This window comes from Erythrolamprus reginae, chromosome 3 (genome assembly GCF_031021105.1).
Source record: "Erythrolamprus reginae isolate rEryReg1 chromosome 3, rEryReg1.hap1, whole genome shotgun sequence".
Classification (NCBI taxonomy): Eukaryota; Metazoa; Chordata; class Lepidosauria; order Squamata; family Dipsadidae; genus Erythrolamprus; species Erythrolamprus reginae.
In genome coordinates this window covers 206,442,958-206,456,463 of record NC_091952.1, presented here as the reverse complement: position 1 = coordinate 206,456,463, position 13,506 = coordinate 206,442,958, and the positions used below count along the sequence as shown (strand labels likewise).

At 39.9% G+C, this 13,506-nt stretch overlaps 1 protein-coding gene across 1 annotated transcript; it reads right to left on the bottom strand.

Annotated features, from left to right (window-relative positions):
- Nucleotides 1–173: 173 nt before the first annotated feature.
- Nucleotides 174–2,483, bottom strand: LOC139165464 (cation channel sperm-associated auxiliary subunit delta-like). The gene has a single exon (XM_070748640.1). It carries the CDS (start codon nt 2,481–2,483, stop codon nt 174–176), a length of 2,310 nt encoding a protein of 769 aa, XP_070604741.1.
- Nucleotides 2,484–13,506: the final 11,023 nt, after the last annotated feature.

Genomic DNA, 13,506 nt, shown 5'->3' with positions numbered 1-13,506 from the left:
ATTCATGAAAATAATTTGATAAAATGAAACAGAATACATACATACATGCACATATACAAACATAACATTTATTACAGTAAATTCTTATTTCGAAACAGGAAGCAACAGAAAAAAATAGTATAATTACACCCACATTTATTGTTCTATAGTAAGTTGTGAAATGAGACTTAAATTTATTTCGTTCTTGAGTACTCCTTTAGTAATTTAAGAAAAAAATAAACTATCAGCATTGTGCCAAATATGAGAACAAGAAAACTAATTAGCGCTTTCCCAACACTGACTTTAGTTTTTGGGAGGGCTCCATGAACGTACACACTGAAAACTGTGGTAAGTTCACAATAGCTATACAAATTATCTACAACAGTAGCTCTGAAGATATAAAAGCCATTGTACTGTGGAAAAATTATTCTGTTTCCTTCATCCCTGTTTAAAACCTGGTACTTTGAGTTAACTGATGGTAAAGACGTGTTTCCTCTATATTTCTTGCAACTCACATAATTATATCTACTCCATGCACTTTCTGGAGAGCCTGGAAACTTTGCTAATTGTTTGGTCCAGTTCTGGGCCTCTGACAAACAATAGGCCTCTATTTCATTCAAGAGATAATCATAATTGTGCATGCCATTTATTTCATACAGTACAAAATCCGCAGAAACGTATTCCACAAATTCATCATTGTCCCATAATTCAAAAGTTGGAAGCCACGGCTTATCATAAAATAAGAGAAGGGGACATCCCCAAAGGTCATATTTGTAGGACACATTAAGATCATCCTGTACTAATTTTTTTCTTCCAAGGAACAAAGGATCATATAGCTTCTTATCAATTGAATAAACCGCATTCTGTAGTAATGTTGGTTCAAAGAGACCTAAACTGCAACCAGTTGTTCTCTTTAAAATTCTGATGTGTTTCTTAGGTGGGCAGTCCACTGTAATAAGAGCTGTCAATGGATACATGTCAATGCAGAATATCCCTTTGTTATAGATATCCACAGTTACAGATGTCACCTGCTTAAAGAGTGATGAGTTTTCTTTTTCTACCCTCAGATTGAAGTGTTGCTCTGATAATTTAATTTTCAAGCTGTATTTAGGGTTTCCATTAAAAGTGTAGCCATCGTCCACAATGTGTGCATCCAATCCCAGCATCTGTGGATTGCTCAACATTACATATGGATAAGCATCAGTCCCTGGCTTTGGTACAAACGTGGCATTCAAATTAAGAATCTGATATGTATCAATATAATACATTCTGTTGTGGAAATCACCCGTGAGTATCTCCATTGGGCAGGATTGGAGTGGTGGCTGCACAGTCATGAGTTTATCCTGGATGTTGATGATGCATTTTTGAAAATGATAGTATTTAGATGTAGTGCTTGGAAATGGACGGATGATGCTAAGTATTCCAATATTTTCAAACAACATAGTTTCACAAGAAGCATGGGCTAAGGAAACATTGTTGTCTCCTAAATGTACCATTTTTCTACTGACCATGTCCAGGTTTCCGTAGAAAAGCTGAGTCTGAGTGAGGACTGCAAATTCATTACTAGTAGCAGCTACAAAGCAAATATTTTCTGGAAGGGTTTTATTGGGGTAGCTTTCTGTGGGAACTACAGCAATATGTTCTGTAGTCAATCCATCATTTGAGGAGCTCATCAATGTTTTGTCAGTCCATAGTAAGAGAAAACCTTTCATACCAGGGGCATATGTGCTTTCAACTTTGTAACCAACTGAGAAATTTGATCTAAAGGTTGTTCCTGTTTCATTTTTTATGGATTCAATATCTCCAAATCTGAAGTATGTAATCTCTGTTTCAAAGGCATCCTTGAGGAGTATTCCAAAACATGATGAAGAAGCAAAAACATAGATACCAACCAGAATGTCATCAAAATGTGGTCTACTTTTTAAAGATTCAAATACGTATCCTCCATTTCGTGAATAAAATATCTCACTCGTGCTAACCAATTTGCCTGGGTCATATGCCAGAACAAGTTCATTGATTTGGTCACAGGAAGGATCATTTAGAGCAAAGCAGCATTTGGAGCTGGCAAGTTCAGTAACTGGATGAGTAATCCCCTCTGAGTGCAGCCATCTCTGCCATGTGTCATACAGATATAGAAAGACGACACCATTCACCACTGCCACGATAGTATTCTGCCCAAAGACAGCAGCACTAACAGTGGCAGGTGACCTTGTATAACCGTTGGGGATGGTTAGAGGAAGAATGCTGTTTTCAAACCTATCAAGGCTCATGAATAACCTTTCTCCAAGATAAAGAGCTGGGGAAATTCCATGTGAAAAATGATTTGCACAAGGGTGATGCAATATATAAGGGTGATTGTATCTGAAAGTAAGCTGCATACCTGACGATGGTGTGACCAAATAGTCAGACTGAATTGAATGTATCACTTGCTCATTGCTGCATGGCCAGGAGCCAACTGCCATAATGGGGGACAGCCAAAACTTCACTAACAGGGAGAACAACATGATGTGGCTCCTTTAGCTTCACGGACATAATGCGTAAGATTATAAACATCCCTTCTGTTATTTCTCTTGAGGTTCTATTTGCAATGGTCGTTGGGGGAGATGTTTCTAGAAGGCAGTTGGCAGCTTAAGGCTCTGAGGTATCTGCTGTGTCATAAAGAATACCCGGGAGCTGTTGGTAACAGACCATATTTATTACTAAATAAAACCTGATGGATAATATCAGTTGAGATCTTCCTGTTATGAATGAACATTGGCAAATAAATTCTTATTAACTGAATATATCAAATTATTTTTTACATTCACTTCTACACAATTCTGGTAGATGTCTTAGGTAGGAAGTCACTGTCTGTCTACCTGCCTGCCTGACTATCTACCTACCTTGATCTACCTATCATCCATCCGTCCGTCCGTCTGTCCAACCATCCATCCATCAATCATCTACCTGAATTTAGAAACTATTTATCTCCCTCACAGAATGACTCAATCAGAATATGCTTTCATTGTAAATATCCACAGTGATAATGAGGAATATGCCGATAGACAGACAGACAGACAGTCCAGGGATTCAGGATAAATAAGAGATTTGCAGCTATGTTTTCAAAGATTATTTACTATTTTCATTAAAAGTGTAACCAACCTCTAGTGAAGTCGGGACGCTATATTTATTTATTTATTTATACACTATTTTAAGGCTTTATAAACCCTCCTCCACACTTTTACACTACATAAACCTTTCCCATTCCCTTAATAACCATTCCCACACTGTTCTGTGCATGTATTGTACCTTTTACATTTACTGTAAAATGTTTTGAATTCCTAAACCTACATGAAATGGCCGAATAGGAGCAGACTCAACGATGGGAAAGATGCGCACAGACGTAAAGTAAACAACGTGCTACTGTACTGAGCCAATCAGGCTCTGCGATACAAAGCAGCACTCTCTGGTTGGTCACTTCTCCATCAATCATCCAATCGTGTGTTGTTTACAATCTCATGTAGGCAAGTAGCGTCTCAGCCGGCAAGTTCCCACGAAGTAGCCATTAATATTTTATGAAAACCCGTGATGCACCGAGTCCGCAAAAGGTGAACTGCAAAGTGGCGAGGGAACACTGTACCTTATTTTTTGGAATATAAGATGCACCTTTTTCCTCCCTAAAAGAGGCTGATAATTTGGGTGCATCTGAATGTAGCTTTTCCCCCCAGTCCTAACTAACTGCTAACAATCTTCCCAGATCTTACCTTGCAGGCTCTTTCATGGTTTCTCTCTGCGAAGAATATTTTCCAAACCCTTTGCAGGGTTTTTTCATTGCTCTAACTTGCTCTGAATAAGTTTATTTCCAGCCCTTACCAGATGCTAACGATGTTCCCAGCTGTTACCGGCTTGCAAACTCTTTCATTGTTGCACTCTGCAAAGAGTGTTTTCCAAACCTTGTCTTTGTAGATTATTTTTTCATTCTCTACTTATTTTGAATGTTTATTTCCAGTCCTAAACAGGTGTTAACAATGTTCCCAGCTCTTAACAGCTTGCAAGCTCTTTCATTGTTACATTGTTAGATATTTTTAAATATTAGATTTGTTACTGTACACTGATTTTTATTACTGCTGTGAGCTACCCTGAGTCTACGGAGAGGGGTGGCATACAAATCTAATTAATAATAATAATAATAATAATAATAATAATAATAATAATAATACTCTTGAGGAAGAATATTTTCCAAGCCCTAAGTCTTTGTAGATTTTTTTTTCAATTGGTCTAAGTTGCTTGAAATATTTCTTTCCAGCCCTAATCAGGAACTAACAATGTTCACTGGTCTTACCAGCTTGCAAGCTCTTTCATTGTTACTCTCTACGAATAATGTTTTCCAAACCCTAAGTCTTTGCAGAGTTTTTTTTTCATTGCTCTACTTGCTCTGAATGTTTCTTTCCAGGTTCTAATGATAATGATAATAATACATTAATTTATTATGTTTGTATGCCGCCCCTCTCCAGGACTCGGGGTAGCTCACAACATAATGACAATACAATACAGTACAAATCTAATAAATATTAGATTAATATTTAATTCTACCCATGTGGTTATTAATCAAGAGTTTTTAAAAATGTCAATTTTTCCCTGAGGTTTTGATTGCTGACAAAATCTACTCTGAATATTTGCTGCCATTGTTTTGAGTCCTACTGTTGGGATTGGTGGGGAAGAGGAGAAGGGGAGCTCTGGTTGTTGCCTTTGGGCCAGGTTCTATAATAGCTGGAATCAGGTACAGACAAGAACAACCTTGCTTAAACCTAGTTTAGCTTATTAAACATAAAATGACTGGATTTATATGTTAAGCCTAAATCAAGCCAGTTATATCATGGCATGACACAAATGCAACCTGCCAAAAAACAAAACCAAACCTAGCTACCCCAAAAAGTAAAGGTTATATTTCTTTCCAGCAAAGCTCAGTTCCTAAATGATTCATGGACATATCAGTTTAGTTTTGCTAGCAACATATAGAAATGTTTTTCATTTATATATTTTGCCACCTATTACTCAAAAGATGTTATAACAATACCTCTTAAGATTGATAGTAAGATCCCTTCCAAGTCCTAGCCTGCTCTGACTTTACTTGGTTTCTGAATCCATCCTCAGCTTAGTATATAGAAGTTTATCATGTTGCCCCATTTTGACCATGCTTTGGTAGTTAATTTATTTATTTCAGACAGGTTTTAATAATAAAAGTCACAGATCCTGAGCTGGGGCTGAGAAGGGTGGTGGTGCTGCAGGAGGAAAGATAAATTTGGAGGTGGCAGGTGGGGCAAGGGATGGGGCGGCGGCGCTAAAGAAGGGTAAATTTTCCTACCATTTTCTGTAGACTTGGCTTAGGGTGTGTGTGTGAGTGATGTCAAATTGGCCACACCCACTCAGTCACATGACTCGGGAAGGTTTACAATAAACAATATAAATAAAAAACAATAAAAAAGTTGAATATAAAATCTAAACCAATAAATCCCTCACTAAAAAACTCACGATAAATCAGTCACAACAACATACATATAAACAATTCACAATATTTGGCCATGATGGTTGTTAGTTTGTGGTCCCCAGGCCTGCGAGAAAAACCAGGTCTTCGTGGCCTTACGGAAGGCCAGCTGGGTGGGAGCAGAATGGACATCTGGGGGGGTTGTTTCTATAGAGCGGGGTGGCAACAGAGAAGGCCCTCCACCGTGGTCCTGCCAACTTACAATGGGACCTGGAGGAGGCCAACTCTGTGCTCTTATTGGTCTCTGAGAGGTATGCGGCAAGAGGCGGTCCTGTAAATAGTCTGGCCCTGAGCCATGTAGCAACAGTAATCGTAGGCACTCCTGGCTATTGAAAACTCAAAGGGCTCCTTCCCCGACCCATCCACCTCAATTTCAAGCAGAAATTCTCATTTTCTTAACTATATTGTGTGGTAGCATTTGAAAATCTGTATCAGACATCAGTATATTACTGGCTGTTATGTTATATGTCATTTACACATCTTATCTTTAAATGGGGGAGGGTATTTATCAAAATTTACTTTTTGTCATTGCTTAGGAGGCTTTATTGAAGCAAATATGAGTGAAATGAGTTTGGAATAAATTCATCAGATGTTTTCTAAAGATTTAGACATTGAACAGGTGGTCACTGGAAGTCAAAACACTGTAAACCACGTTGGAAGATAAATTGCAATTGAATTTCTAGCAATCTAGTGTCTGTGATTTTCTTAAGGTTTGAATCTGGTTGTTTTTGCAATATCAGAACATACCTTCATACTGTATATACCTGACATGCTAAATTTATCTTTATATTTCATCCAAATGAGAAGCTCATAATAAATTGTAGTTTGAAAAGCAATTTAGTGGAACAGCTTACCTGCAGAGGTTGTGAGAGCTCCAACACTTGAGACTTTCAAAGGGAGATTGGACTGCCATTTGTCCAAAATAGTGTAGGACAGTGAAGGCAAACCTTTTTTCCTTGAGTGCTGAAAGAGCATGTGTGAATGTTCTCGCGCATGCATGAGTGCCCACACACATATTTCAATACCTGGGGACGGTGAAATCAGTTTCCCATGCCCCCCCCCTCGAGGCCCTCTGGAGACTGGAAATAGCCTGTTTCCCAACTTTCTTGTGTTTGTGTTTTGCCCTCCCCAGGCTCCAAAGCCTTTGCTAGAGCTGGGGGAAGGTTATAACTCCTTTCCCCATCCCTCCGGAGGCTCTCTGAAAGCCAAAAACGCCCTCCCAGGGACTCCTGCTGGAGGGGGGTTTGGACTCGATGACCTATAGAGTCCTTCTAAATCTAATAATCTAATCTAATCTAATCTAATTTTGTTATGATCTAAAGCAGTGGTTCTCAACCTTTCTAATGCCGTGACCCCTTAATACAGTTCCTCATGTTGTGGTGACACCCAACCATAAGTCTAGCCCCAATTCTCCCAACAGAGCTTTAAGCTGATTGGCAGGAAGGTCAGAGGGACACCCCCACTTTAAATGCCTGATTGGTTGGATTGTAAGAATATGTTCCAAGGTGCCAAAATAGAAGCTATAGTTCTTAACACCATGAGAAAATTGTCTTTTGCCCATGGTCTTGGGCGACCCCTGTGAAATGGTTGTTTGACCCCCAAAGAGGTCCCGACCCCCAGGTTGAGCACCACTGGTCTAAAGCCTATGCATGGTTGTATGAATTTGGACTATACCTAAATTGAATATCAAGATTCTTATAGACACAGGCAGGTGGAAGACAATGATGAAACAAAATACTATGAAATTTGAAAAGAATTTTACAATTGGGTGGAAAAGAGGAAGCAGAAATAAAGCTGTACATAGAGAAACTATGTTTAATAAATACAAAAAATATAATAAACCTTCTGTTGAAACTTAATGTAAGAAACCATATACAACTCAAAAAGGTTCTACATAAAGCTGAAAGATAACTGTTGGTCCCAGACGCCGTGGAATAATATAAGAGAAAGAACTGTCTAGGATAAGGTGACCAGACGTCCTGTTTTTGGAGGGACAATCCCGCTTTTGATTAATTTGTCCCGCGTCCCACGGCATTTTTAAAAAGTCCCAATTTTAAAAGACCTATAAATTACAAGCATTTGCTGATGATGTGGTCTTTATTTTAGAAGACCCTACAGTATCCATTTTAAGGTTAATAAATTTAATTGAAGAATACGGGAACATCGCAGGATTGAAAATAAAGAAAAGACACAGATATTAACAAAAAATATGACAGAGATACAGAGAAAATACTTAGAAGATTTATCAAACATGAAAATTACAAAAAAGGTGAAATATTTAGGGATATGAATGACATCCAAAGCCATATCCTTAAAAAATGATAATTACTTAAAACTATTAGGTCAGATTAAAAAAGACCTAGAAGTTTGGAGCAACTTGCAATTACCACTGGTGGGAAGAATTTCTACAATTAAAATGAATATTCTTTCCAAAATTTTGTTTCTTTTTCAAGTTATCCCAATAAATCCTGGATCAAATTTTTTTGGAGAATTAAATAAGATAATAAAAAAAATTATATGGCAAAGTAAGAAACCAAGAATAAAACAAAATTCATTAGAAGATCGCAAAGAAAGAGGAGGCCTAGGTCTCCCAAATTGGAAATTATATTATTATGCCACCGCCCTTTTCATTGGTTCCCAAGCAAATTTGTGGCTTCATTAGTTAGTCATTCAGTTGCGGTGAGCCTTCTGAGTGACTAGGCATTTCTTGTGAGAGTTGGAGCTGGCAATCGTTTCCTCTACACCGGAGGCTGTTTGCCATTATTGACCATGAGCTTCTGCAGCATTTTCAACATTACAGTAGTGCATCCCACCCTGCATAGTTACATATATATATACAGTGATACCTGGTCTTACGAACCTCTCACCATACAAACCTTTCGAGATACAAACCCGGGGTTTAAGATTTTTTTGCCTCTTCTTCCGAACTATTTTCACCTTATGAACCTGCCACCGCTGCTGGGATGCCCTGCCGCCAGACTTCCATTGCCAGCCGAAGCACCCGGTTTCACACTGGTGTGATTCCCCTGAGGCTCCCCTCCATGGGAAACCGCACCTCCAGATATTGCGATGCTGCAGGGAAATTCCAGCAGGGGAATCCCACCAGCATGAAAACAGGCGCTTCGGCTGGCAATGGAAGTCCAGAGGTGGGGTTTCCCAGGAAGGAAAGCCTCAGCAAAATTGCCACTACCTAGAAACAAACAAGATAATAACCAACAGCCAACATGGATTTGTCAGAAATAAACCATGCCAAAGCAATCTCATATCATTTTTCAATACCATAACCAAATCATAATGCAATAGACCGAATATACATGGACTTTAGTAAAGCTTTTGATAAAGTAGACCACAACCTACTACTCTACTCTACAAAAGTGGGATAGACTATAACACATGTAGATGGATTAACAATTGGCTGACAAACCACACCCAATGAGTAGTACTCAATTGTTCCAAATCCACATGGAATGAGGTAAACAGCGGTGTAGCTCAGGGTTCAGTCCTGGGCACTGTTCACTCTAAGCTGCGCGCACCCCAAAACACCCCCCCTGCGCACCCTTTTCCAAGGGTGCACAAGGAGCCGCAGCTGCCCCCGCCCCCCTTGCGCCTCCGCCCCCCTCGCGCCCCTTGCTTCTCGCCACTGCCCCCCCGATCCACCTCTCTTTTTCCTCCTCCACTTCCCACCTTGGGGCGCAGCTCCCCCCCATAGCAGAAGTGGCAGCTGCAGCTTCTCGTCCTCCTCATCTGGTCACTAGCCGCTCTGAGTGCTTTGGGAATGCCTGCCCTGCCCCTCTTGCAGTCCCTTTGCCGAGAGCGCTTTTGTCCTGGGCAGTCAGCGAGGGGGCTGCAGGAGAGGCGGGGCAGGCATTCTTCTCACAGCAGAGGCAGGTGAAAGTGATTTTCAATGTCGGGTGCGTGAGTGAGCGTGCTCCCCATCCCCCTGCCAACCCTTATTTTGAATGTTCTGGGTGGGCTGGCAGGGGGATGGGGAGAGCGCACCCCCATGCGCCCGACATTGAAAATCACCTTCGCCGGCCTCCACTGTGAGAAGAATGGAGAGAGAATGAGAGAGAGTGAGAGCAACAGACAGAGCAAGATAGAAAGTAAGAAAGAGAGAGAGAAAGAGGGGGAGAGAAAGAGAGAGAGCAAGAGAGAGAGAACAAGAGAAAGAGTGAGAGAGAGAGAGAGAAAACAAGAGAGAAAGAGTGAGAGAGAGAGAAAGCAAGAGAGAGAGAGAGAAAGAAAACAAGAGAGAGAAAGTGAGAAAAAGAGAGAGAAAGAGGGGGAGAGAGAGAAAGAGAGAGAAAGAAAGACAGAGAAGAAAGGAAGGAGAGGGAGAGGGCAAGAAAGCAAGAGAGAGACAGAGAAAGCAAGAGAGACAGTGGAGTGGAAGGAAGAGAGAGAGAGAGAGAAATGATAGAAAAAAGGAGAAAAAAAGTGAAATGAGAAAATGATTGAGGCAGAGAATGACAGGAAAGAGAGAGAAACAGAGAGAGAAGTGACACTTGATTTAAAGCATATGGTAAAAGCACTTAAATAATAACAGAGAAAAAAGTCCCCATCCCTCACCTGTTTTTATTAATACTTATGTTTTTGGTTTTGCTGGTTGTTTTAGTTTTAATAGTAATGGATTTTGTTTTTTTAAAATTATTAATTTCTTTTAATAAAAAAGAAGGGATTTTTTCCCCTTATTTATTTATTTATTTATTTATTTATTTATTTATTTATTCTTCTATGCCGCCCAGTCCCAAGGGGACTGCCGCTCAGACACTAAACTTTTCCGCCCACACCGAAAAAAAATTAGAGGGAACATTGGTCCCGGGCCCAGTGCTCTTCAAAATATTCATCAATGACCTAGATGAGGGAATAGAGGGGGAACTAATCAAATTTGCAGGCCACACCAAGCTGGCGGGGGTAGCCAATAACCCAAAGGATAGGCTCAAAATACAGAAAGATCTAGATAGATTAGTACTGTGGGCTCAAACTAAGAAAATAAAATTTAATGTTGAAAAAAGCAAAATCTTATACCTAGGCAAGGAAAACTTAAGACATGCATACAAATTGGGAGAAAACACACTTAACAGCAGCAACTGTGAGAGAAATCTTTGAGTTTTGGTGGATAACCAACTAAATCAGTATTCAGTCACAATTCAAAGTGTTGGTAATGACCTTTAAAGTCCTACATAGCATTGGACCAGAATACCTCTCAAACTGCCTTCTACTGCATGAATCCCAGTGGCCGATAAGGTTCCACAGAGTTGGCCTTCTCTGGGCCCCGTCGACGAAACAATGTTGTCTGGCGGGCCCCAGGGGAAGAGCCTTCTCTGTGGCGGTCCCGGCCCTCTGGAATCAACTCCCCCAGGAGATCAGAACGGCCCCCACCCACCTTGTCTTTTGCAAATTACTCAAGACCCACCTATATCGCCAGGCATGGGGGAACTGCGACACCTCCCCCAGGCTCTTATATTTTATAATTGGTATGTATGTGTTGTACGGTTTTTTAACTATTGGGGTTTTTTATATATGTGATTCGACACAAAAATATGTAACCCTTCCCTGGTACAGAGCTGAAGGGATTGGATATTGTAGCCTAGAGGATAATTCTCTGCCTTACAAGGCAAAGGTTGCAGGTTCAAGTCCCAGTGGGTATGGCTAGCTGATGAGGCCAAAATAAGGCCGAAATAGATCTATCCTAGTCTCCCTTAATTTTCAAATTCAGCCAACCCCCCTCCCCCAAATATGTACACATACAGATAGAATTGTCAGCTATCAATAAAATTAACTGCCTTGGAAATGGCCCTGGGTTGGGCCGAGAAGCAAATAAGGAGCTGTGATGTTCCTTCAATACACCAGGGTTATTCGACACAAAAATATGTAACCCTTCCCTGGTGCAGAGCTAAAGGGATTGGATACTGTAGCCTAGAGGATAATTCTCTGCCTTACAAGGCAAAGGTTGCAGGTTCAAGTCCCAGTGGGTATGGCTAGCTGATGAGGCCAAAATAAGGCCGAAATAGATCTATCCTACTCTCCCTTAATTTTCAGATTCAGCAAAAAAAACACCCCAAAAACATGTGACATATATATATGTTTTCGTAGATTTTCACGGGTACAGGTATGACGGTCTTGGTATATTCGGGTTTCTTCCCATGTAGGATTTGGAAATTTCTGGCGACGTTTCGACGAGGTCTCACTCGTCATCTTCAGGCTGGTGTTTCTGTCCTTGTTCTCAGGCGAACACTGCGAGACCTAAGCTGCCTTCTTCCTATAAATACTGGTGGCTGGGTGTGGTTTGATGGCTCAGCAATTGCCTGCTGTGTAGAAACTTCCTGGTGAGTCAGTGGGGTAACAATTGGGGTCGTTGATGTAGCTGAGGTATGCTGATTAGTTAATGGTTGTAGATTAGGCGTGATATCCTGAGTAGTTGGGACTTGCAGGCCCACTTGATTGTTCTGAGTGTTCTGAGTCTGGTTTCTATGGCTGGGATGTGTTTGAGGGCTGGTTTCCAGATGTCTGGTAAGCGGGAGGTATCATCCCGCTTGTTCATATTTTGGGGATGTTTTTCTATCTCGATGGTCTTTTACTATTGTTGTGAGCCGCCCCGAGTCTTCGGAGAGGGGCGGTATACAAATCTAATAAATAATAATAATAAATATGAGCCAGCAATGTGCAGTGGTGGCTAAAAAAGCCAACACAATCTTAAACTGCATCAACAGGGGGAAACACTCCAAGACTAAGGAGGTATTAATACCACTCTGTAATGCCCTAGTCAGACCATACCTAGAAAACTGCATTCAATTTTACTCACCTCACTACAAAAAGGGCATTGACACTCTAGAGAAAGTACAGAAAAGAGCAACTAAAATAATAAAGGGACTGGAAACCAAGACATATGAAGAGAGCTTGCTGGAACTGGGCATGGATAATTTAGCAAAAAGGAGGGCCAAAGGGGACATGATAGCAGTATATAGATATTTGAAGGGTTGCCACAGAGAGGAGAGGGGTCACACTATTTTCCAGGGCAGCAGAAGGCCAGACCAGGAACGACGGATGGAAACTAACCAAGGAGAGATTCAACCTGGAAGTAAGGAAGAACTTTCTAATAGTGAGAGCGATCAACCAGTGGAATAGCCTGCCAGCAGAGATGGTAAATGCCCCATCACTTGACACATTCAAAAGAAAACTGGATTGCCATCTGGTTGGGGTGGTGTAAGGTTTCCTGCTTGAGCAGGGGGATGGAATTGATAACCTGCAAGTCAAACCCCCTGCTTCAACTCAAATAAATAAATAAATAAATAAATAAATGAATGAATGAATGAATGAATGAATAAATGAATAAATAAATAAATGAATAAATAAATAAATAAATAAATAAATAATAAATAAAATAAAAATGTTTTTTCAGTTAAATTTATTCACTTTATTAAGTAACTAGAGCAATTAAGTTGTTCTGTTTTTTTAAAGAAAGGGAAGCTTTTCAGGAAATGTATTATATTTATAACTGATTTGCTGTAAATAAAATTAATAAAATAAAATTGTGCATCATATTCACTATATTCCCCACTGTATTTTTTAAAAACTGTGAAATGAAGGTATCAGGATGAGCAATTGTTTTGTGCACAGATTAACCAATTTCAATGATCATTGTACAGCCTGAAACATGTTCTTGCAAGATTTAAGGTTTTGAGGTGAAGAAAGTAAGTAGAAACAAACAAGGCCATTGTCAGCCACTGAAAATGAAAATAAAATGGACACAACACATTGTCAATTTTTATCAATGGTCCTAAAAAGGGTTTATTATTCATGTGACCATTAATGTAATAAATATTCATGAAAATAATTTAATGAAATAAGAGAAACAGAAGAATACATACATACATGCACATGTACAAACATAACATTTATTACAGTATATTCTTATTTCAAACCAGGGAGCAACAGAAAGAAATAGTATAATTACTCCCACATTAATCGTTTTACAGTAAGTTGTGAAATGAGAGTTACAT